Source organism: Felis catus, chromosome D3 (assembly GCF_018350175.1).
Source record: "Felis catus isolate Fca126 chromosome D3, F.catus_Fca126_mat1.0, whole genome shotgun sequence".
NCBI classification, from domain to species: Eukaryota; Metazoa; Chordata; class Mammalia; order Carnivora; family Felidae; genus Felis; species Felis catus.
In genome coordinates, this window is record NC_058379.1 from 48,743,725 (window position 1) to 48,769,101 (window position 25,377).

The 25,377-nt window shown below is 43.6% G+C and overlaps 1 protein-coding gene across 4 annotated transcripts in view; it reads left to right on the forward strand.

Moving 5' to 3' along the window:
* Positions 1-25,377, forward strand: part of TAF4B (TATA-box binding protein associated factor 4b) — a 187,655-nt gene that overhangs the window by 143,875 nt on the left and 18,403 nt on the right. For 2 of the 4 annotated variants that reach the window (XR_006588134.1, XR_006588135.1), the window contains exon 15: positions 20,802-20,936. The exons of 1 other annotated variant lie outside the window; for it this stretch is intronic. Coding sequence is in view for 1 of the 3 variants with exons in the window: in XM_045041946.1 (XP_044897881.1) it covers positions 5,853-5,897 (45 nt within the window). In the remaining 2 variants the exon portion in view is untranslated. Of the gene's footprint in view, positions 1-5,852; positions 5,992-20,801; positions 20,937-25,377 lie in introns of those variants that run through there. One more of the 4 variants, XM_045041946.1, reaches the window with a different exon arrangement.

A 25,377-nucleotide genomic window follows, 5' to 3' on the forward strand; every position in this document is an offset into this window, starting at 1 on the left:
CAGCCTGGCATTTGCTTGGGGGACCTGGCAAAATATTTACACCAGTTTACCAGTGACAGGTCTTACTTAGCTTTGGCTCTTGCTTCCTGGTGTATAGGTTTCTGCTTTGTAAGTTGGATATACTTCAATTCTATCATTTCCCCTCAGCGTGCAATAGTGCTGTCTTGTCTCTAGATTCCTTGTGTTCACTGGTTTTTTCTATGCATCCAACATATGTTTGGTGCCTACTGTACACCAAGCTGCACATTTCATAGGGCGGGAGACAGGGGGTTCCAGAACGAAGAGCGCATATGCCCTGCCTCTACAAGCTCCCTGTGTCATAAGTGAGACATACAGGAGGCTGGTGATTAGAACACAATACAGCAAAGACGGAGGATGAGCTAAGTGCTATGGGAGATTTTCAGCTATTGTTTGCATCAACCTCTGCCTTTTACTTTCTGCCTTTTCTTTCAGTTTCTTTTTCTTCTTGAAAAAGAATAGATATCAGGTAGCTTAAGGATAGGGGCACTTTGTTTTATTTTATTACCACATGCCCACTGTGCCCCAAACACCATGATGGGCACACAGAAATGAACCACCAGGGGGAGACAAACCTGCAAGCAAGTAACTGTGTGGTGTGTTAAGTGCTGGGAGGGAGGATGTGCAAGGATGCACAAGCAAGGATGTGCAAGATGGGGACTTGGGACCCTTTATGCTGCGACTTGAGTCTGAGGAAGAAGGTTGTCCAAGCAAAAGGCAGAGGCGTCGTGATGTGTCTTATTCAGGGAATCCTTGGTTTAGTAAGGTGGGAACAGATGGGGTGCAAAGGACAGAGTGACAGCTTTTTAAGCCAAGTTAAAGGGCTTGGGGAGTTTACCAGACTATCTTGTTGGATTCCACTGGTGGCTGCATAGGGCATTGTCCCAAGCTCCCTTGACCCATAAAGCCCTTTAAATTATAATATGCTCATGGCATCTGAGAGGTGAGCCCCCCTTGAATTAGGTGCTAGAGATCCTCAGCTTTCACATAGTCTCCACTTTTGCCCACATTTTCCCCTCCTCCATTCGTTGGCTTTGGTTTTTAATATGTGGCAGGACTAATGATAAGAGACCTCACAGTGGCCCGACCTGCCTACCGGGCACCATCTCTGAGAGGATGGCCAGTGGGTGGGTCACTGCCCTGCTGCCTGAGCCAGCAGCTGAAGGGAGCCCCTACTGAGCCCCTGCTTTGTAGGAGACTCTTTCTGGGACTCCTCCTCCTTGGCAGGATTGGTGGGGATGGGTTAAGGCTAAGGACACAGCCCGGGGTTGGGGTTGGTCCACTGAGGCCCTATTTGACTTGCGTTATGGTAACAAGTAAAAGAAGTACCCCATTCACTGCAACCTTGCTTGAGGTAAAGTCCACACTGGGTTAGAGGTCTGAAGGTTGAACGAATGTCTGGGCCCTGGGGGACCTGGGGGAGCTCAGAGCCAGTAGGAGCACCCTCCCTGGGCACTTGGCACCTAGGAAGCTTCTTAGCTGTCTGCCAGGTAGCTTGAGCCTGGGGCAGGAAAGGCCAACAGAAGCTGTAATTATCATCTTTTTTAAGCTCCTCTGGAATGGAAATTCTGGAAGTCAGCAAGAGCCAAACTGGCTGGGCAGGGCCTGGTGGTGGTTCTGACTGTTGGTGGCAGCACAGGCCACCTTTGAGTCACCGGCATGGTCCCTGGCCCTTCCCAGCAGGCTTTCTTAGGTGGATCCTCCAACTGCACAACCCTTTTCAGGAGCCAGAGCCCCCAGGTTTGCTTGTGCCATTTAAACCATGACCTGGCTAAGCCTCTTCAAATGTGTTCTGTAATAAATAGACACCCCCCACCCCGGCTTCCTAGGCACCCATCCATGTGTTCAGGAGCCTCATCAAAGCCATTCTTTCCAGGGTGTGGCTCCAACCTGGAAAGCCAGCTGCATCTCCTGCCACGGCCCCCTCTTCTTCCAAGGGGCGTGCTCACAAACCACACGTCAGAGACGTGTCAGAGGCCTCACCACTGCACAGCTCAGAAATGTGGGTCTGGAGGCCAGGACGATCAAGACATTTGTTCTGCACCTCAGTACATACCCGCTGGGACGCACCCCCAAGAAGGTCTTCAAGGAGAGGGTCACCGTGACCCTATAGTCAGCGCCAAAACTTCCAAACCAAAGTCTGGCTCGGTGCTTTGACATCAGGGACCCGCAGCTGCCATCTTCATATCTCCACAGAGTCTACCTCTAGGTCAGGTTCGTGCGGCATCCCATGGGTGCCCGTGTTTCCCATGACTCACCCACGTGGATAGAGGAGGGAAGCCGAGGGAGGAGAGCAGCAAGGGTGATAGGGGATAGAGTGAGGAGGGCACAGAGGCAGCTCTGCCTCCCAAGCGCTCAGAGATGAGCCGCCTGTGCCCAAGTGCAGCTTACTGTCCTCTCCCGTCTCTGCGAGTTGTCAGTGCCAGCAGAGGGATGCCTGCCCAATGGGATCACTCAATATGCAAGTGTCCAGGGCCCAGAATAGGGTGGTGAGTTACTTAGCAAACTAAAAGGTAAGTGAACAAACACCTCGTAGATACTTCCTTCCAACCCAGGACAACCTTTGCTTCAAGAATTGCAGCTTTCATTTGACCAAGTACAACATCCATTCATGATTAAAAAAAAAAATCCCTCAACAAGTTAGGTTGAGAGGGAACATACCTCAGCATAATAAAGGTCATATAGGAAAACCCACAACTAGTATCATCCTCGGGAAAAACTGAGAGCTTTTCCTCTATAGTCAAGAAGAAGACAGGAGGTCCACTCTCACCATTTTTATTCAACAGAGGACTGGAAGTTCTAGCCACAGCAATCAGAGAGCAAAAAGAAATAAAAAGCATCCAAATCAGCAAGGAGGAAGTAAAACTGTCACTATTTGCAGATGACATGATATAACATAGAAAACCTAAAAGACTCCAGCAAATAACTGCTAGAACGGATAAACGAATTCAGTAAAGTCACAGGATACAAAAATCAACGTGCAGAAATCTGTCGCATCTCTATACACCAATAATGAAGTGGCAGAAAGAGAAATTCTGGAATCAATCCCACTTACAACCGCACCAAAACGAGTAAGAAAGATACCTAGGAATAAACCTACCCAAAGAGGTGAAACACCTGTAGTTTGAAAACTATAAAACACTGAAGAAAGAAATTGAAGACAACACAAAGAAAGGGAAAGACATTCCATGCTCACAGATTGGAAGAACAAACATTTTTCGATATCTATAGTGCCTAAAGCAATCTACACACTTAGTGCAATCCCTATCAAAACACCACCAGCATTTTTCACAGAGCTGGAACACACAATCCTAAAATTTGTATGAAACCACATAAGACCCCAAATAGCCAAAGCAGCCTTGAAAAAGAAAAGCAAAGCTGGAGGCATCACAATTCCGGACTTCAAGAATTATTACAAAGCTGTAGTGATGAAGACAGTATGGTACTGGCACAAAAACAGACACATAGATCAATGGAACAGAAGAGAAAACCCAGAAATGGACTCATAACTCTATAGTCAATTACTCTTTGACAAAGCAAGAAAGAATATCCAATGGGAAAAAGATTGTCTCTTCAACAAATGGTGTTGGGAGAAATGGACAGCAACATGCAAAAGAATAAAACTTTCTTATGCCACACACAAAAATAAATTCAAAATGGATTAAAGACCTAAGTGTGAGGCCTGAAACCATCAAAATCCTAGAGGAGAACACAGGCAGTAACTTCTTTGACATTGGCTATAACAACTTCTTTCTAGATATGTCTCCTGAGGCGAGGAAAACAAAAGCAAAAATAAACTATTGGGGGCAACCTGGCTGGCTCAGTGGGTAGAGCATGCGACTCTTGACCTCAGGTTTGTGAGTTCAAGTCCCACATTGGGTGTGGAGCCTACTTAAAAAAAAATAAGAAGAAAACAAACTATTGGAACTATATAAAAAATAAAAAGCTTCTGCACAATGAGGGAAGCAATCAACAAAACTAAAAAGCAACCTAAAAAAAAAAAAAAACAAACTAAAAGGCAGCCTATGGAATACGAGAAGATATTTGCAGGTATCGTCTAACCCAATAGAGGGTTAGTATCCAAAATATATAAAGAACCTCTCAAACTCAACACCCAAAAAATGAATAATCCAACTAAATCATAGGCAGAAGACATGAATAGACATTTTTCTAAAGAAGATATACAGATGACCAACAGACACATGAAAAAATGCTCATCATTACTTATCAGGGAAATGCAGAACAAAACTGCAGTGAGATATCACCTTACACCTGTCAGAATGGCTAAAATCAACAACCCAAGAAACAACAGCTGTTGGCAAGTGTGTGGTGAAAGAGGAGCCCTCTTGCACTGTTGGTGGGAATGCAAACTGGTGCAGCCACTGTGGAAGACAGTATGGAGGTTCCCCAAAAAGTTAAAAATAGAACTACCCTACAGTCCAGCAATTGAACTACTAGGTATTTACCCAAAGAATACAGAAATACTAATTCAAAGGGATACATGCACCCCAATGTCTATAGCACATTATCTATAATAGTCAAATTATGGAAACAGCCCATGGGTCCATCAATTGATGAACAGATAAAGAAGAGTGCTGTGTATATATATATTGGAATATTACTGAATCATTAAAAAGATGAAATCTTGCCATTTGCAACAGCATGGATGGAGCTAGAGAGTATTATGCTAAGTGAAATAAGTCAGAGAAAGACAAATACCAATATAATTTCACTTATATGTGGCATTTAAGAAACAAAACAAGCAAAGGGGGTAAAAAGAGGCAAACCAAGAAACAGACTCTTAACTGATGGTTACCACAGGGGAGGTGGGTGGGGGGATGAGTTACATAGGTGACGGGGATTAAGGAATGCACTTGTCATGATACAGGCCAAGTGACGTAGAGAAGTGTTGAATGAATCACTGTATTTTGCCCTGAAACTAATATTATGCTGTATGTTAACTAACTGGAATTTAAATAAAAACTTAAAAAAAAAAAAAAAGACTTGCAGCTTTAGGGAAGTTTGATGGAAAAGAATTGTGAAATCTTCCCTGGCAGGAAGTATGGAGTTTGGAAATCTGTCTTATGAGACCAATCAGTGAGTCTGCGCAGGAAAGAACAGAACATGGGGGTTTGCTGCCCCTGCACTGCCCCTCTGCAAGCTCACTCATGTCCACTGCCAAACCTCTTCAGGGTCTAAATAAACAAGATCGAATGCAATATATGAAACAGAACCACGGGAGTGTCTTTTCATCCTGGACTGAACAATTTCAAACTTTCATCTGATGTTTTTTTCAGGGAAGTAGAAGGGGAAAGTCTTAACTCTTAATAAGAAAACAGATCTCGGCGTCTTTTGTAGAGCCCAGGGCTCCCGGTACTGGACCTCGAGCCTTTGAGCTCTGAGAGTTTATTGTAAACATCAGTATCGCCAAAACCCACAACTGAGTGCTGTAACTGGGAAGTGGGTGGATGGGTGAGTTGTTTTTTTGTTTTTTTTTTTTTTGTTTTTTGTTTTTAATTCAGCAAATAATGTGGCTTCCCTCTGTATCTTTACTTCTCATGGGTTCTGAATTTGCCAAGCTGGTCAGTCTCTTTTATGGGTAAATATGTGCCCATTTTATTAAAACAAAAGCCTCTTAAAATGCAGATGGTATGCTTCCTGCTTGCTAGCCCTCACAGATTCCTTGTTGCAACCGAAGCGGGCGTGTTACTTTGATAGTGGTATGAAATAACCTTAACTTTGCCTGGGGATATTTATAACAAAACATGCAGAATTATTGCACCATAAAGCCTGCTTCACTGATTCTTGCTGATTAAAAACTTTTTTTTTTTAAGGCTAATGTAATAAAAACCAAAAAGACCCAACAGCTGGAGATCTGAAGACAGCCCAACTGGAGCCACACAGGCTCCCCCTCTGCCCTTGGATTCAAGCCCTGCGCCTGGAGAAGCCAGACCAGCTCCACAGGCCCCTTCCCGGTGCTTCATGCATCACCTACCTTCCCGCCCCAAGCTGAGGCAAGAATGAATGGCCTGGGAGGGATGGGCTTGTCTTTCTGCCATGCTGGAGGTCAGTGCCAAGTTTTGCTTCAGAAAAAAACTGAGGCAGAGCCATCCTGGTATTAGGTGAGGCCAACGTATTCCACCCTGTCCCCTGGAAGACAGGCCAAACAGGACGGAGGCATTTTTAATTGATGCTAGGACCATGTAAGGATAAGAAGTTGACAGGAACTGACATAACTCTTTATTCTTCCTTCCAAGGTGCCCATTTACCAGGCATTTACCAAGGGCACTGTGAAATCAGGCCCAGTGGGTTTTTACCTCTTGGCTGTTGGCCAAAATCAAACTGGTTTCATCAGGCCCTGAGAGTAGACACAATAAGTATTAATTGGTGTTTTTGGTGTTAATCCTCATTTTCTTTGAGTGCTATGATGAGCTTTGCCATGAGCCTCTCCCACCCGGTGCCTTCTTTGTCTTGGGGGCCCTAAGCAGTACCACCACACCCTGTTCTCTTTTCTCATTTCACCCTGTCCTTCTCTAACCCCTCCCCTGGCGCACACACACATTCATAATCCTCAATCCAACACGGTCAGATGTCCCTGCATCTAGCTCAGGTAGAAAACTTGTTTTACAACGAAGAAAACGCATTTTATTGAGAAGTGGTGAAGAATATTGCTACACATTCTTCCCAAGGCCTGCCTGACTCAAGACTTGGGCTGAGTAGGAACTGATATCCTATAGAGGCACATCTAGCTACATCACTCACCCATCCAGAGTGATTCTTACCAGCTGTTGTTCATTAGATTGAAGAGAATAAAAAGTCTAATGATTCAGGAAACACTCATGTACCCAACACCTACTTAAAATGAAAGATCGCAGGACACCTGGGTGGCTCAGTCGGTTAAACATCTGACTCAACTTTGGCTCAGGTCATGATCTCACGGTTCTGTGAGTTCAAGCCCCGCATCAGGCTTCGCACTGACGGTATGGAGCCTGTGTGGGATTCTCTCTCTGCCTCTCTCTCTCAAAATAAATAAATAGACTTAAAATAAAATAAATACAATAAAAGGTCATTGCTCTTACCTTTGAGCTCTCTTGTGTGCCCTTCTTGTTCCATCTCCTCTCTCCTCTTAGACGTAATTAATCATCCTGAGTTGTGTGTTCACCATTTCCTTGGTTTTCTATATATTTTCACATATACTGATATTTCTAACTAGAAGAGTCAGTTTGTATGTTTCTGGACTTTACATGATGGAATAATAGTCTTCTACATTTTGGCTCAGGAGCCAACATCAGGCTCCTGAGAAGGATCATTGTGGCTGCTGCTGAGATTCATTCAGTTTCTCTCCTGCATGGAGTCCCATTGTGTGGAGATACTGATTCTGATGACCATTTACCTGGTTTTCAGGTTTTTACTCTTACAGACTTCTCTGCTATGCTATGTACATCCTAGAAATGTCTCCTTAACAAGCAAGACTTTCTCTGGAAGTGAAATTACTGACTTCCAGGCTATGTACATTTTCAGTTTTCCAAAGTGGCTAGGTCAGTTTCCAGTCTACCCCAGAGTGTAAATGAGTACCATTCATTTGTTTCCTTCCAACACTTGATTCTGTTTTAAATGTTTGCCAGTCTGGTGGGCAGGAAGTGATTGCTGGCTGTGGTTTTGAGTTGAATTCTGTTGTTTAATGAAGATGGGTATCTTTTAATATGCAAATTAGCCATTGTGCCACATGTCTTCAAATATTCTGCCTCTTTTTCTTAAAGGATTTATAGGTGTTCTTTATATATTTTGGATATCAATCTTTAAGCAATTATGTATGTTGCAAATATATACTCCCACTTTTGACTTATTATTTCCACTCTATGGTGTCTTTTGATGAACGGAAGTTGTTAATTTTAACTGTTCAATTCTTAAATATTTCCCTTTAGAAATTGTATAATTGTGGGGCGCCTGGGTGGCTCAGTCAGTTAAGTGTCTGACTTCGGCTCAGGTCATGATCTCCCAACTTGTGAGTTCGAGCCCCACGTCAGGCTCTGTGCTGACAACTCAGAGCCTGGAGCCTGCTCTGGATTCTGTGTCTCTCTCTTTCTCTTCCCCTCCCCTGCTTGCACTCTGTCTCTCTCAAAAACAAATGAAAACGTTAGAAAAAAATTTTTAAAAAAACGTATAATTGTGTCTGGCTTTAGAATCCTTCTCTACTACATACAAGTTCATAAAGAGAGTCTTCTATCTCGTCTTCTGAAAGTTTTAGTTTTATCTTCATACTTAGCTCTAAAGCCCACCTGAAATTGATTTTTTTTTGAAATTGGTTTTTTTAAATGGTGTGAGTTGAATAGTTCAATTTTCATTTTTCCCTTATATGGATAAACTGTTGTTCTACAAATCTATTGAATAATTCATCCATTCCCATTGATCTGTAATGCTGCCAATTTCATATATATGTATTGGTTTCTATGAGGCTCTCAATTCTGTTGGTCAATTTGCCTGCTCCATTCCTGCACTGTTTTATTTACTATGGCTCAAGTAAATATTGATACTTTTTGATGCAAATTCTGCACCCCTCTCTGCTGGTCTTCTTCAAGATTGTCTTGGCTACCAAGCTGTTCTGGTCCCTTTGCACTTCCTTATAAATTTTAGAACCAGCTTGTCAAGTTCCACGAAAACTCTGTTGGTATGTTGACTAGGATTAAATGGAATCTGTAGATAAATTTTGGAAAAGTTGGTATCTTTACTGATTACAAATTTTTGACACTACTTTAAAGTGTGTTTTTAAATATTTATTTATTTTGAGAGAGAGTACACATGAGCATGAGTTGGGGAGGAGCAGAGAGAGAGAATCCCAGGCACATTCTGGGAATCATGACCTCACCCCAAACCTAGATGCCCCTTAAGTTGTATTTTTAAAACAGAGTTTCCAGCGTTTGTTTTTGTCAGATGAAAATGCAACTGAACTTAGTTTATTAACTTTATATCCAGCACCTTACTAAAATCCCATCAATACTAATACTACTTTCTATAGATTTTTTAGGATTGTTTTTTTTAAATAATTTTTTAAATATTTATTTTTGAGAGAAAGAGAGAGAGAGAGAGAGAGACAGAACATGAGCAGGGGAGGGGCAGAGAGTGAGGGAGACACAGAATCCAGAGCAGGCTCCAGGCTCCAAGCCGTCAGCGCAGAGCCTGACGTGGGGCTCGAACTCACGAAATGTGAGATCATGACCTGAGCGAAAGTCAGACACTTAACTGACTGAGCCACCCAGGTGCTCCTTTAGGGTTGTTTTTGAAGATAATTGTATCATTTGCAAATAATAACAGCTTTATTTTTTCTTTTGCAATCTTTGCCTTTCCTTCCTTCCTTCCTTCCTTCCTTCCTTCCTTCCTTCCTTCCTTCCTTCCTTCCTTCCTTCTCTCTTTCTCTCTCTGTCTCTTTCTTTCCTTCCCTGCACTGTTGGCTTAAATCTCAAGTCCAAAATGGATTAGAACTGGAGCACCTGTGTGGCTCAGTCAGTTAAGCAACCGACTTCAGTTTGGCTCAGGACATGATCTCACGGCTCATGAGATGGAGCCCCACATCGGGCTGTATGCTGACAGCATGGAGCCTGCTTGGGATTCTGTCCTTCTCTCTCTTCTTTGCCCCTCCCCCTGCTTGCTCGCGCGTGCTCTCGCTCTCTCAAAACAAAACAAAAAACAAAGCAACAAAACACTTTAATAAAAAAATGAATTAGAATAGTGAGAGTGGACACATTCACCTTATACCTGATATTAAAGGGAATACATTATGTTTCACCATTAATGATGAGGTCTGTAGAATGATATATAGGCTGAGGAAGTTCCTTTATATCCTGAGATTGTTATCAGTTTTTTGTTTTGTTTTGAAATCATGCATGCATGTAATATTTTAACAGCTAATTTTTTTCTGCTTTAATTGAGAGGATAACATGACTTTTCTCCTTTAATCTGTTAATCGAGTAAATTACATGAATTGATTTTCTAATGTTTACGACCAACTAGGTCATGATGATTTTAAACAACACTCAAGTTTGTTAGTGTTCTGGTTATCTCTTGTTGTATAACAAACTAGCCTCACAACTTAGTTTTTGAAAACAACATCTCTTTTATCTCAATTTTGCAAACCAGGAATTTGGACAGAACTCAGCTCAGGGCTTTTTCTGCTCCACAGGGACTCCTGGAGTTCATTTGGTGGAATTACGCTGGCAAATGAGCTGGTCTTGTAGGTTCGAGACAGCCTCATGCATGTGTCTGGCACCTTGATAGACATGGCTGAAAACTGGGTTCTCCTGAGATTGTCTATAGCGGTGCCTTCTTGTTTTCTCTCCAGCTGGCATTCTCAGGGCAGTCTTCTTCTTTGCAGCTCCGGGCTCCTAGAGTGTTCTGAGAGTCTATGGAAGAACCTATACACTTCTTCTTATTACCCTAGGAAGTCCTGCAGTCATACTTCTACCACATTCTATTGTATTCCAAGAAACACTTTTCTATAACCGCCTAGATTCAAGGGGGAAGGAATTGGACTCTACCTCTCAGTGGGAGAAGTAGCAAAGAATGTGCAGTCAACTTTCATCTGCCATGTGTTAGCTAGTAGTTTATGATTTCTATATCTGTATTTCCTAAGTGAGATCGAAACTTTCCTTTCTGTGCTTCTCTGGTTTTGATACCAAAGATAAGCTAGCTTCATTTAAAATGGGTTGCTGTGTCTTACCTACTATTCTCTATTTTAAAATAATTTGAGACTTAGTTTCATTTCTTGAATGTTGGTAGAACTTGCTGGTAAAACCATTGAGCCTGGTATTTTCACTGTAGAAAGATTTTAAACTATTGTTTCTATTTGTTTAATGATAGGGACTATTTGAATGTTCTATTTTTTCTTGAGTCAGTAATAGAAAGTTATATTTGCCTGGTAATTTGCCCATTTCATCTACATTTTAAAACTTATTGGCAAAAGGTTGTTTATAGTAAGCTCTTAAATCTTTGTACTGTCAGTAGCATCTGTGATTATGTCTCATTTTTCATTTCTGATATTGTTATTTTTATCTTCTTCTTTACTTAATTGACCTTACCAGAAATTTATCAATTTTAGGGGCGCCTGGGTGGCGCAGTCGGTTAAGCGCCCGACTTCAGCCAGGTCACGATCTTGCGGTCCGTGAGTTCGAGCCCCACATCGGGCTCTGGGCTGATGGCTCAGAGCCTGGAGCCTGTTTCCGATTCTGTGTCTCCCTCTCTCTCTGCCCCTCCCCCGTTCATGCTCTGTCTCTCTCTGTCCCCAAAATAAATAAACGTTGAAAAAAAAAAAAAGAAATTTATCAATTTTATTAATTTTGCCAAAGAAACAACTTCTGGCTGTGTTGATTCTATTTTACTTTTGTCCTCTATATCAGTAATTTCTTCTCTTTCTTTTATCTTTCTTTGGGTTAATTCTATTTTTTTTTCTATCTTAAGTTGTATCCTAAGCTCATTATTTCTATTATAAGTTATATACGTTAGCTTCTTTGAGCCTTATGGTTATAAGAACATTTTAAAATTTCTAATCATTAGGAATGATTTGTTATTGATTTCTGATTTAACTGTAGTGTAGTCAGAGAATGTTGTCTGTCTGATGCTGGTAGTATAATATCTGTTGAATTGAGACTTCTTTTGGCTCAGTGTTTTGTTGCTGAAAACAATTTATATTTTATAGTTGTTGGGTACAGTTTTCTCAAAATATATCTTAGACCAATCTTATGCTGTTGAATCTATATTCTTACTTTTTTGTATTTTGGTCTTCTTGATATTTCATTTACTAGGACAAACATAATAAATTCTCCCACCATAAGAATGTATGTATGTATGTATGTATGTATGTATGTATGTACGTATTTATTTACTTACCTTTGTAATTGTGTATATTTTTGCTCTATATGTGTAGAGGCTATATTATTGCTAACTATGTTAAAACTGCTATATTTTCTCAGTGAACTCAAACTTTATTTATCATATGGTAGTTTTATTTATTTCTAGTAGTGCTTCTTGCCTTACAGTCTATTTTCTGCTATAAATTTAGGGACATCAGCTTCTTTCATTAGGATTTTCCTGGAGTATCATTTTCAGTTCCTTTTACTTTCAGCCTTTTATGTTCCTAAGTTTTAAATCTGTTACCTGTACATAGCATATAGATGGATTTTTTTTAACTGAAACTTTCTCAATTTATATTGGTTATAATTACTGATATATTTGTCATTTTATTAAACGCTTTCTATTTATCTTAACTTCTCTGTTTCTTTTTCTCTCCTTTCTTGCATTCTTTTATTTTTTTAACATTTGTTTTCTTATTTTACCTTACCACCACAGAGAATTTTAAACACATATAAAAATGAAGAAATCACCTCTCAGCTTCACCAAAGTTCAAAACATTTTATCTGTTCTCTATACCCTCCCACAACCCAACACTGGATTGTTTTTGTTTGTTTTGTTTTGTTTTTTTAAATGTTTGTTTATTTATTTATTTATTTATTTATTTATTTGAGAGGAGACAAGAGCATGAGCAAGGGAGGGGCAGAGAGAGAGAGAGGGAGACACAGAATCCAAAGCAGGCTCCAGGCTCCGAGCTGTCAGCACAGAGCCCAACACGGGGCTCGAACCCATGAACCATGAGATATGACCTGAGCCAAAGTTGGACGTTCAACTGACTGAGCCACCAGGCGCCCCTGGATTGTTTTTAAGCAAAACCAAGCCATCATATAATTTCATTCACAAAATCTTCAGTGTGTGTCTATAATATTTAAGAGGTCTTTTATAAAACAAAAGCACACTAACATGATTACATCTTTTAAAAATAGTAATTGTTTCATATCATTAAATATCTGACTCTTGATTTCAGCTCAGGTCGTGGAATCCAGCCCTGCATTGGGCTCCACAGTGAGTGTGGAGCCTGCTCAAGGTTCTCTCTCTCTCCCTCTCTCCCTCCCCCGACTCGTGCTCACTCGTGTGTGCTCTCTCTCTCTCTCGCTCTAAAATAAACATTGAAAAAAATTTAATAAACAAATTATAATAAAATTAAATAAACAATGCTTTATATGTAAATAAATATTCATATTTATATATAAAATTTCCATAGGAGGACAGGCCAGGATACTTTTTTCATCATGCTTCCAGATAGAAAATTCCTCTCAACAGTTACTTTTCTGATCCCTATTTCCAGAGTGCTAATTTTTGTTAGACAAAATTTTGCACGTTTCTAACATCAACAGAGCAAGCCCATCTGGCTTCTTTGCAGTTTCTGTCTCTATCTCTTTCAGATTCACATTTCCTTCTTGACCTTGAACCCTGATTTTCAGGGTTCTTTCAGAGGCTCTTCTGCTTGTCCACATTACATAGTACAGTGAGCCCATCAGGTATGAGGTCTTGTACTCTGTTGTCTCTACTTCACAGTACCTCTTTATCCTACTTCTTCTTCCTGTGCATTCTTCCCTGAAGTACCACTTGCAGAACTGTCCCTCCTTTTCAAGGTCAACTCCTCTGTCCTTGCCGCTGAATTCCTCCTTTTCCACATTCTTCCACTGCATCTTTTGCCAGTCATATTGTTGCTAATCTTCCAAGGCTGAGGATAGTACTGCCTCTTCTGTGATGTCTTTGTAGACGTCCCTTCCCACTTAGTCCCACATTTCCTCTCTGACCCCGATAGCACTTTATTGTCAACATGAACACAGGGCTTATGCTGCCATGCAATATTACAATTTGCATAACTCATTTCTCCTCCTAAGTTGTGAGCTACTTAGAGAAGACACTGGTTTTTGTTTTATCCTTCTATTTCTTTCTGTGCTGAGCACAATATTTTGCATATAGTGGCTCACTGCAAATACTGTTGGATTAACAATTGAATCCCTTCTTGCCTTCCCTAGAAATCAGCTTTTTCGGTGATCCCTTTCCCATACTCGATGTCTATCTTCATCTTTCCCTTCTATGGTCAGACATACTCGAGTATTTGACAGTGAAGGGAAAGGAAAATATCTTTACTTGGTCCTGCTGTTCCCTTTTTTATCTTTTCCCTTCTAAATATCTTAAACATATGGTCTATGACTTCTGCCTTCTCTCTTTGCCCTGAGTCTTTCTCTAGCCATCTGTAGTCTGACCTCCACCCTCACCACTCTATTGAGATTACACTCTTAAAAATGAAAGCTTCCCTTCTATTGCCACGACCTCTCCTCCGCTTTTTGTACATGCATCTGAGCACTCCTGCTGGGAAAGCGTTCTCTGCCCCAGGTTACCCAGCAGTGCCTGTTCCTTCTGCCCCCTGACTGCTCTTCTTTCCTGCCCACCCCTTCATCCAGACCTGTTCTCAGCTCACAGCATTTCCTCTCTGTTCGGGGGAATCCCACTGCCTTTATGACTAGCTTTTGTTCATGTGGCTGCTTTTCACATCTTGATTCTCTGTCCTTAATATCTTTAAAATCTAAAATCTCACATCCCTGAATTCCTCCCAGACGTTTTCACTTAGCATCCTTATGCTCCAAATGGCTGTCTTTCCTAATTTTTTTTTCTTGCATTCACCTCTTCCATCACTTTTTGGGTCATTTAGACTCAAAAATCTTTTTAGTTTGGTCCCTTCCACTTTCTTATTCCTCTTTCCCTCCCCTCCCATCAACTTGGTTCAACCTTCCTAATACCTCTTTCCTTTCCAGTTGCCTCTCCTCTGGTTTAGGGCCTCATCCTCTGGATTGGTATGTCAGGCTCCCTGCTGATGTCTCTGCTGTCAGTCTCTTTCCTTTCTCAGCCATCGTGTACATCATCACCTAGTATTCCAAAAATTCCCCCAGGTTATGATGGAGGTCTATAGAAAAAGAGTACTATGAGTTTGTTTGTGGTTTTTTTTTTTTTTTTTAAGATTTTATTTTTAAGTAATCTCTACACTCAGTGTGCGGCTCGAATTCACAACCCCAAGATCAAGAGTCTCATGCTCCACCCACTGGGCCAGCCAGGTGCCCCCAAAAGAGTAGTATGGGTTTGGGGCACCTGGGTGGCTCAGTTGGTTAAGTGCCCCACTCTTGATTTTGGCTCAAGTCATGATCTCATGGTTCCTGAAATTAAGCTCCACGCCAGGCTCTGCTCTAACAGTGCAGAGCCTGCTTGGGACTCTCTCTCCCCTCTCCGGCCCTTCCTCCTTCTCTCTCTCTCTCTCCCCCCCCCCCCAAATAAATAAATTAAATTAAAAAAAAAAAAGGCCCAGCACTGAGAGGGCGTTTTCCTTAAAAAAAAAAGTACTATGGGTTTTAGAATCAGACAAACCCAGGATTAGAATCCTAAGTCCACTATTTACTGGCTGGAATGTCAGTTCCTCAATTTCTGTGAGAGTAATATCACTCATCACTTTGGGTTTTAGTGATTATTGAGTGAGATGATATAATAAAGTTACATTTCCATATTAAAAAAATTCAACAGAGAAATAAGCAGTTTCAGAACAGTTAAGTACTTTTCCCAAGATCGTGGTCTATAAAGCAGAGCACAGTCTATAAAGAGATTTTTTCACACATCTCAAGGTCAAGGTGAATATAAGCCATTGATTGGTCTATATTAATCAATGAGTCCACATCCGTAGTAACTGGAAACAAATTCTAGATTAACCTGGTTCTTCAGGATCCAAGAGAAGACATTGGCTTTGACAGGGCCGGAGCAAGTCCAGGTTGATATCAGAGTTGAGACCAGAAATGGAAGACAAGGCTGAGTGGGATTAGTGTAGAGGCCGATGCATGTGGATGCTGGGATGGAGACACGGTGAGGTGAGAGAAGGTCATGTCCGAAGAACCCCTGCCCAGCATGACCTTTGCTGGAAAATGAGAAAGGTCATTGTGTATTTTTATGGTGTTGAGTAAATTTAATCCTTTTCTGCCAAGGGCAAGTCACTCTTCATAGGGGTCTTGGGGATTTGGCCAATTGTGAGAATGTCTGTGGTAATATTAAAGCTTATTTTATGAGGCCTGTGGCCATTTTATGAGGTTGGTGGCCATTCCTTTCAAACCATAAATTTTATCCTTTAAAACAATGAGAATGACTGCTTTGAAAATGCCATTTGATGATGGAAAGTGCAGTCCTAGAAAACACCAAAACAAAGCGCAGATCCTCACTTCTGCCTCAGTCCTGGTTGTGGGCTGGGGTCAGGCATCTGGCACCACGTGAGGGCCTGGAGCCTCCCACGTGGGAGCTTCTCTGGGAAGTAGTGCTGTGGTGGAGGAACAGAAGGAGGGAGAGGAAGAGGAAGGGGACCGCACCTCCGCCCACAAACGCCCCCTTCGCCTGGCTGCTCTGGGTGGTGCATCTTGCTCCTTCCTCACGGCAAGAGGGCGGCCTTGACTTGCTTGCCCTCTCCCTGAGCCAAGGAGCTGTGTCTTCCCCCTCTGCCTCATGCCCCTAGATCCATGGCTCGAAGGAACTATTCCTTTAGAACTCCCGAAATTAAAGCATTTTGCGGTGAATTCTGTTTGGGAAGTGCTGCATGTTATTTTCCCCTTCTGGAGATTCACAGTGAACCTCGACAGTAGTAATTAAGACGATTTTTTTTAGCTAATGGCCCTCAGAGCCAGGTTTACGGGGCTTGAGTTGATCCCAGGGCCCAAATCATGCCCTGCAACAGTGGGGCTTAGGATGTTACAGAAACTCTCACACCTCCAGAGACTTCCACCGTTTCCATTATTTCTTTGGCAGCAGCTTGCTAGCCACTGGTCAGAGCACACGGGGAAGGGGGAACGGAGTCTCACCTTTCAGCCTGCGCAGGACCAACAGGTCCTTACATAACAATTTAAATAATTTCTTCTCCGTTCGTTCTTCTCTCCAGGAGAAGGGGGGGAAATGCGCTTGTATGTGCTGATAGATATTCCGTTGCTAGTTTAAACATGTAAAGTATGGATTAGGGATGTGAAAACTTGAAGCGGTGTTTTTGAGAGCAGCTTGTATCGTTATGGCAACTAAAGACATTTGCCGGTTTACAGCAGGCATGGAGTAGTGGGGGGAGGGGGGTGTAGATAAACTCAGAAGAATTCCCGTCCATGACTAGAGGCCAAAGCGCACGGATAAAATCTAGGGCAGTGGGTTCACAAGGAAAATGGGTTACTGGGCAGGCATTCCATAGCAGTTATAGGGGGGACAGGTGAAGACAGTAATTTTATGAAAAATCAGCCTGCCGCCCAGACCGCTTCTAACCATTTGACTGCTATGAACCCTCTAGGTTGAGGATGTTTGCTTTAGGGAACCGGGCAGAAATCATGACACTTAGACCACATTTATGAGACTCTCACTCTGTGCTTCATGTCCATCTTCCCATTTCATACTTACGGCCCTGCTGTGACTCCTGGCAACGGACTACTCTTCTACCCACTTTATAGATGAGAGAAGTCAGGTGTCGTGGGGCTAAGTTACACCCTCCGTGAGGCTAAGGAGGAAGCACAAGGCTCCCACTCTCTGCGGGTCTTTGCTTCCGGATACAGTGTGGAGTCTGCAGGGACACTTCCTTACATTCCAGGAAGGAATTGAAACACTAGAGAAATAAGAGCTTCCGAAATCACCTCAATGCAAGGTTGCCGCCTTCTGTGCTGCCCACCTGGAGGGGGCGTGGCTCGCTTATCAGCTTATCAGTGGGGTTGCAACACGCAGAGCCGCTCCCTGCAGGGCTCCCAGGGGGAGAAGGGGACTCCATCAAGGTCTTGGCCCTCCTGTGGCTGTGGAGTCTGACCCTGAATCCTGATGGAACGCTGCAGACCCCCTGGGGCCACACGGAGCTGGACAAGCCCAGAGCAAAGAGCAAAGGGGAGGTGGGAGTGCTCCCAAAAGGAGGGTCCTCACCTACTCTTTTAAGATGTGCTTTCTTTCTTGGCAACCCTGCCTTCTCCTAGAGATGTAGCGAGAGAAATTCTTAGAGAGTTTCAGAATTTGCCTGGCTTATCTGTAAACTATGTGGAGGGAGAGTTTCAAAATCCCGCTGTTTTCACAACTTAAACCTCTGTTGTCACTGTGGTTATCGAGGCAGTGCTGGCTCCTGACCCTAGCAGGGACTTAGCTGCATGCCAGCCATAGTGGGGAATGCTCAGCAATTTCCTCGGGCCTCCACAGTAGGCCTTACTGTTGGAGAAGAGAAGTTCTGGAAGAGTTGTCTCTGAAGTAAGTTTCTATTAGTAGAATAATTTGCATATTTAATGGTATATAACATTTAAAAAAACCACTGTCAATATCCCATGAAAGATTAAAACATACATTTTTATTTTATTTATTTATTTTTTAATGTTTATTTATTTTTGAGAAAGACAGAGGGAGAGAGGGACAGAGTGCAAGCAGAGGAGGGGCAGATAGAGAGGGAGACAGAATCTGAAGCAGGCTCCAGGCTCTGAGCCGTCCGCACAGAGCCCGATGTGGGGCTCGAACTTGTGAACTGCGAGATCATGACCTGAGCCGAAGTCAGATGCTTAAATGACTGAGCCACCCAGGCGCCCCTAAAATATACATTTTTAAATCCTGTATTTGAAGAAAAAGGAATATAGCAATAATACAAAGACAATACAAATATAAAGACTTTCCTGGCCAAGACTAGAAATCTCTTGGGGTTGGATTCCTCCCCCCAAACCACACCCATGGCCTAATTCCCAGGTATGTGGCCCATCTGGGTTGCACAGGACCCCTGCTCAAGACCTGCACTTGGCTTAATGCTGTGTTCCTACAGTCTTCAAATTCTGAACCCTCTCTCAACAGGGGCCCCGTGTTTTCATTTCACACTGGGCACCGTGAACTATGCAGCCAGTCCTGCCTCACTGGATCCCCATCCCTGCAGAATGAAGGTCGGGCTTGGTAAAGCTCTCGGGCCAAGCCCCAGCACCCCTTCCCACCTCTCCTCACTGGTCTCCAAGGCCTCTCAGGGTGCCTCCTCCCCTGCACAAATCCTCAGCACTCCCCAGGCAGGTTCTGGCCTCTGGCTTTGCTCCTGCAGTCCCTACCTTGGCCAGGGAGCCCCTCCTCTGCCTGCACCCTCCTGGAGCCTCCCCTCCCTACCTCTGGCCTGGCTTCAGCGCTCGTCTAAGTGCAACCTCACAGCACATGTGCCATGCTGCACCAACATTCTACATACATGTCTGTCCCCCAGCACTCAGGAAACCCTTCCAGGCGAGCACTAGGGCTGGCAGGCCATCCCCACCGCGGTGTCAGGCAGCAGGAGTCAGCTGGCATTGAAATGACTAAGGAAGCTCCGGCCTATGGGGAGCAGTCTTAGGAGACGCCACAGAGGACTTGTTCTCCAGATAAGATGGAAGCTCTTTCTGTCCTCCCCAAATATCCCTTTTTCAAACCAAACTCATTTCCTATCTGGAAACAAATGTCAAACACTGGGGGCTCACCAATTAGTTCTGTGTGTGTGTGCGTGCGTGTGTGTGTGTGTGTGTGTGTGTGTATACGAGTGTGCATAATGAGGCTACCAATAGACTTAAAACACTTTGTTTAATGTTTATTTATTTTTGAGACAGAGAGAGATAGAGAGCGATCAGGGGAAGGGCAGAGAGAGAGGGAGAAAGAATCCCAAGCAAGTTCCATGCTGTCAGCACAGAGCCTGATGTAGGGCTTGAACCCATAAACCCTGAGATCATGACCTGAGCAGAAACCGAGCTGGACATTTAAACGACTGAGCCACCCAGGTGCCCCTATAACACTTTGTTTAAACCTGCTTTCTTCTTTCATTTCTTCTGGCATTATTCATGTAGTGTGGTTTCTGTTTCTGTTAAAAGAAGCTGGTCTCTAGTTTCTTAGTTTAGCACATGCAGACTTTTACATGGAAGGTTCTTTCATTCAACTAACTTAACAGCTGGGTGGCAAGGGGTTGTTGGCTCAGTGTAAGGAGAATGGGCACTGGGCCATGGGCATTACCAGGCTCTTCAGTTGTCCTGGTTTCAGGGTCAACTTCTCCACTAGGTAACGCACAGACAGGACCTGGGGCCCACAAAAATGTCTTAATTTCTTTTAAAATCTGAAGAAATAATAATAATAATATATATGTAACATGTAACCTATAAATCCAGTGTGGATTATATTTGTCTTCAGTGCAGTCATAAAATTTAATTTTTTAAACTTTATGGGGTGCCTGGGTGGCTCAGTCGGTTAAGCGTCCGACTTTAGCTCAGGTCATGATCTCACGGTTCGTGGGTTTGGGCCCTGCATCGGGCTCCGTGCTGGCCGCTCAGAGCCTGGAGCCTGCTTCAGATTCTGTGTCTCCCTCTCACTCTCTGCCCCTCTCCCACTTACACTCTGTCTCTGTGTCTCTGTCTCTTTGTCTCTCTCTCTCTCAAAAATAAACATTAAAAATATTTTTTTTATGAGGAAGGGGCCCCCAGAAGGCACGGTACAGCCCTGCATGTTTGGCATTACCTGTGTCATTGGACACCTCACAACTTCCACCCTCGCCCTCTGGTTCTATCAGCAGCAAGAAGGTAAGCCAGGCCATTTTGAAGGTTTGGTAAGAGTAGGCGGGACAAGCACTCCACGGTGCTTGTTTCCCAGGGCGGTCAGCCCTAAGGGAACACAGCCCGTGATCATGGGCTGCTGTGACTCTCTTTCCTGTCAAGGGCACCGAGCTGACTCATCGCCGAGGCCATGACTGGGCACCACTTCTCTGGTAAACACCCTCCTGGTGAGGTGTGGAGCACACACTGCCAGCTGTCTTCCCATGGATGAATGCCCTCTGGTATCCTGGGGACCGAGGCAGCACCCAGGAATCTTTACTGGAGTAGATGCCTATCAGGAAAGCCTAATTTATACATTTATCTTTTAAGGAAAATTTCTTTGAACTCCTGGATCTGGGGAGGAGCGAGAAACGTGTGAGGAAACAGTAAAGGTTCTCCACGCCTCTCTGATAAATTCATTGCCCCCACTGTCCTAGGGCAGCAGGAGCCTTGGGATACACACAGGTAAGTCACAGAGCTCCCATGCGGTCAGCTGCATGGAGCTGACAGTGCAGCGGGCTTAGGGGGGCGGCCTTGTGTGACTTCAGGGGGTCTGAATGAGCATGTAGTCAACCTAGACCAAGGTGCCAGCTTCAGTGCTCCTAGCTGACAGTATGCCAGATTCTGGGCAAAAGACTACAGCACTTCCCATTTTAACCTCACAACAGTCCTCTCAGGGAGATGCTGTTGCACCCATTTTACAGATGAGGAAACTGAAGGGTAGAGAGGATACCGAGAGACAAGATGAACTGTTCAATGGATAACCCTCAAGTGGCCTGGCAACAGGGTCTCTGGGACTGAGGTGGGAGGGGCTGTGCATGGTCTTTTCTCGCTCGCTGTCTCCAGATCCCGGGCACTGGCGTTCCCAGCACCTCCTTGAATAGCCTGTGTTTATGCTAAGACTTCCTATTACCCCAGCATGATTTGTCCCTCACCCTCCAAAACTCCTTTCATGCCCAGTAGAAAGAGAGAGCTTTCCTCCACGGGAGCACAAGCATGGCCCACCGTGCTGAGAGGACGCAGCCAGCTCTGCAGGCACCAGCTGACCCTTCGCCCTGTGAGATTCATCCTGTCCCGGCAACACCCTGCAGTTGCCTATGTTCATGAGCATAACCAAGGTCAAGCAGTGTTCCCAAGGTCACATAGCTAGCAAAGCAAGGGGCAGAGCCAGGACTAAACCCAGGCTGAATAATTGTAGAGCCTGTGTTCTAAACCACTGCATTTTATCTAAGTGCTCCTTTTTCATCAAAAACAGCTTTAAAAACAAAAACAAAAACAAACAAAAAAAGCCTAAATAGTTCCTGCCCTGGCTTTCTCACAGGGTTCCTGGGAAGGCCAAATGAGACAATGTATACAAAAGTTCTGTGCTTCCTAGTTTAATACTCACCCCTCTTCATCTTCAAATTGCTTAGTCTTCAGTTGGTTTTGTTCTTGATTTGGGGCTCTGATGATTCTGAAAAGCAAAATTATTGATATGCACAAGGTCAAAGCCCTTTAGGTGACTACATTTCAGTAGGGTGTAGTGATAGGAAGATAGCAGGCTGATATCAGGCTATCTGACTTCTAGTCTTGATAATGTCATTGTCCTTATTTTGCACCTGAACATGTGGGCACCATCCTTTCATTATTGAGTACTCTACTGTAACCAGATTCTGTGCTGGGCAATGCGGGTGCAGGAAAAAAAGTCTCAATTTTTGCCTTCAAGAAGCACAGCCTCGTCTTTCTGGCAATGTTTGGAAAAGTGTGGTAGACCACACTTTGTCATTATTTGCTGCTTTTTCTGTGAGGGGATTGTTTTTCTCTGCCTTATTGACATTGGCTTGGGCATATGACTTACACTGGCCAATGAATGCAAGTCAAAGTGGCATACACCACATCTGAGCCAATGCATGTCTCCACCAGTTCTCTTACCTTTTCTTCTCTGCTACAAGACCAGTGTGGCCCAGAGATGGGCTACACTTTGTCCTTGGTTCTGGAATAAAAGAAAAGCTATATTTAACCCACAGAAGATGTGAATCATGAGCAAGAAATAAACCTTTTACTGTTGTGGTTGTAAGACTGAGATTTGGGGGATATTTGTTATGCAGCTTAACTTAGCAAAAGCTGAGCGATACAAAAGGAAAGAAGTAGGCTCTATGTTTCTGTCCCCTTGTTTGCATCAGTTTGGAGATAAGAATGGTAATCCTTGTGTCTAAATTAATAGATTTTATGTGGCTCAAAAACCTATTTTATTCATTTCTTGTGTTCAGAGCCATTGAGTCTAGGCAGCCAGGGGTCTGGGCAACCAGGACAGGCCAAATCCACAGAACAACTTTGCTGCCCCTTTGCCTCTGGCCTTGGTGTTGGGTCCTATGCCTGAATATTTCTTTATCACTGTTTCTGGCAAGTGGTTGGTTCTTCGTGTTGAAATAGCCCCAAGCTGCTTTTCTGCCCACATTTGTAGGGTAGGATCTGGGGGATATTTGTCACTCATGTTGGGTGAGGACTTTATATTGGAAATAAATTATTCCTATTATACAATCCTGAATTGGGTTCAGAAGATGCTTCTGCTTGTCTACCTTTCCCCCAAGTCACCCATCAGAGTCGTTCTCTGTGGGACACCCCTGACTCCCTCTGTCTCATCTTCCTATTTCTTTTCTTTACCCGTGATTACTTTTTCTTTCTTTCCTATTTGATGAAACTGAAAGGACAGAGTCAGTTCCTTCATAGTGTAAAATCTGGAAGACAAACCAACCTTTCTAACACTAACAGTGAGAGCTTCTTACAGCCTAACCTCCACGTGTGAGGTTGTACTAAACAAGGCCCACCGTGCCTCTCTCCTTGCTTTCCTCCCTCCCGCCTCCTTTCTTTCTTCTCTCCTCCCATCCCTTCTCTTCTTCTTTCATCCTTTCTTTCATTTCTTTCTTCCAGCAAATATTTATTGAGCCCCTATGATATTCCCTGTTGCTTGCACTAGGCACCGAAGAGGGTTCAGTGAATAAAACAGATCAAGATGCTTCTCCTCAAAGCTATGGGAATGATAGAAGTGGGTAGGGTGGACATCCCAACCTATTATTCTTCTATATGGAAAGCTGTAATATTGGTGTCATCTTATTATTTTTTCAGTTGTTCTGAATGTAAACCTATGGTAGAGATGAAGGAGAAAAATGATAACAGAAGGTCACTTACAGTTTCTCCTGGAAAAGCCATCTCTCTGTAGGTTTATCACAGTGAGCCTTGGCATCTTCAAAGGTTGGAGCTGCCACAGGGATAAGAGATCATTCAGCATAGTGCTCCCCAGAATTTTCACAAAGTGGCCCTGGGGCAGAGCAACATGAATCACTGTCCCTGAAAGATGCCTGGACTCTTTAGCATGAAGCCGCCAGACACATGGAAAATTTCTTTGAAATATCTTTTGTGATTTAAAAATTAATGTATTTTTTGAATGCTTTTCATAACATAGCTGTTTGTTTTAATATAAAAATTATCCTCTCAAGATCACATATTGGATGATTCCATTTATATGAAATGCCCAGAATCGGCAAATCCAGAGGCAGACAGTAGATTAGCTGTTGCCCAGGGCTGTGAGGGTTGGGGGTTGTGAGAGTGATGGCTAAGGCTTACAGAGTTGGTTTTGGGGGTGATGGAAAGATCTCAAATTAATTGTGTGATTGTTGTACAATCTGTGAATATATTAAAAGCCATTGAATTGTACGCTTTAAGTGGGTGGATTGTATGGGATGTGAATTTTATCTCATGAATCTGTTAAAAAAAAAAAAAAGCTGTCCCTCCCAATCTTCAAGGAAAACTGGCATTCTGGGAAGATGCAGTTGTAGCTTTTCCCCACTGTGTGAGCAGCGGCTAAATGCACCCATTTGAAAATGGCGACTCTAGTCCAACCCCATTAATATACAGACTTATAGAAACCTGAGCTGTGAGGTGACTTGCCCAAGGCCACCCACAGCAAACAGCAGAGCCAGATTTCCTGTGTCCCAGTTCAGGACAACAGGATTAGCCTCCAAACGTACTTTGCATTGAGCTTGAATTTACCTTGTTTCACTTCCTAAATCATTTACTTACCAAGTTGTTTTAGCCACACATGTTCCCTGGTCCTTGGCTTTCTTTGGCTTTCCACGTCCTGGATGTTTCCAAAACAAGAGGCTGAGTCTCTGGATACCTCATCCCGTTTTCTGCAGGGGCTGAGTGGGAGTGGCAGGAGGAGGAGGAGGGGCTCCACCCGTTCTTGCCTTGAGCCCCACTGAGCCAAAGGCCAGCTCTGACTTCAAGAGGTTGTGGGAGTAAGATCCACTATCTGTTTAATCGCCAGTGGTATCTGGATGGAAGCTCAGCCAGGACACTCTCATCCTAACCTGTGCAGCATTGGGCAAGCTGTGAAAGTGAAATGCTGAGGTCAGATATGAGGACAGATCATGTAGTAACCTGCAGCCCCGTGACCTTGCTTTCTCCAGATGACCTCATGCCGAGAAATGCACAAGTGCATCAGACGTGGCCCCTCCCGGCCAGGCTGGACCATTTCAGCGAGGGGTAGGCTCAGATGATCTCTGGTACCTTGGAGCCTCCCTTTTGTCTGGTTCTTTTTTTTCCCTCTTTTAAAATGTTTGTTTAGAGAGCATGTGCGCAAGTAGGGGAGGGACAGAGAGAGAGAAGGAGAGAGAGAATCCCTGGTGGGCTCCGTGGTGTCAGTGCAGAGCCTGACATGGGGCTTGACCTCACAAACCATGAGATCATGACCTGAGCTGATATCAAAAGGCAGATGCTTAAACCAGTTGAGCCAAACATGTGCCCCACATCTGTCTGGTTCTACATAGTTCTTGCCTCCATTCTTTAATTTTTTTTTTAACATTTATTTATTTTTTAGGGGGGGAGGGGCAGAGAGAGAGAGGAGATGCAGAATCTGAAGCAGGCT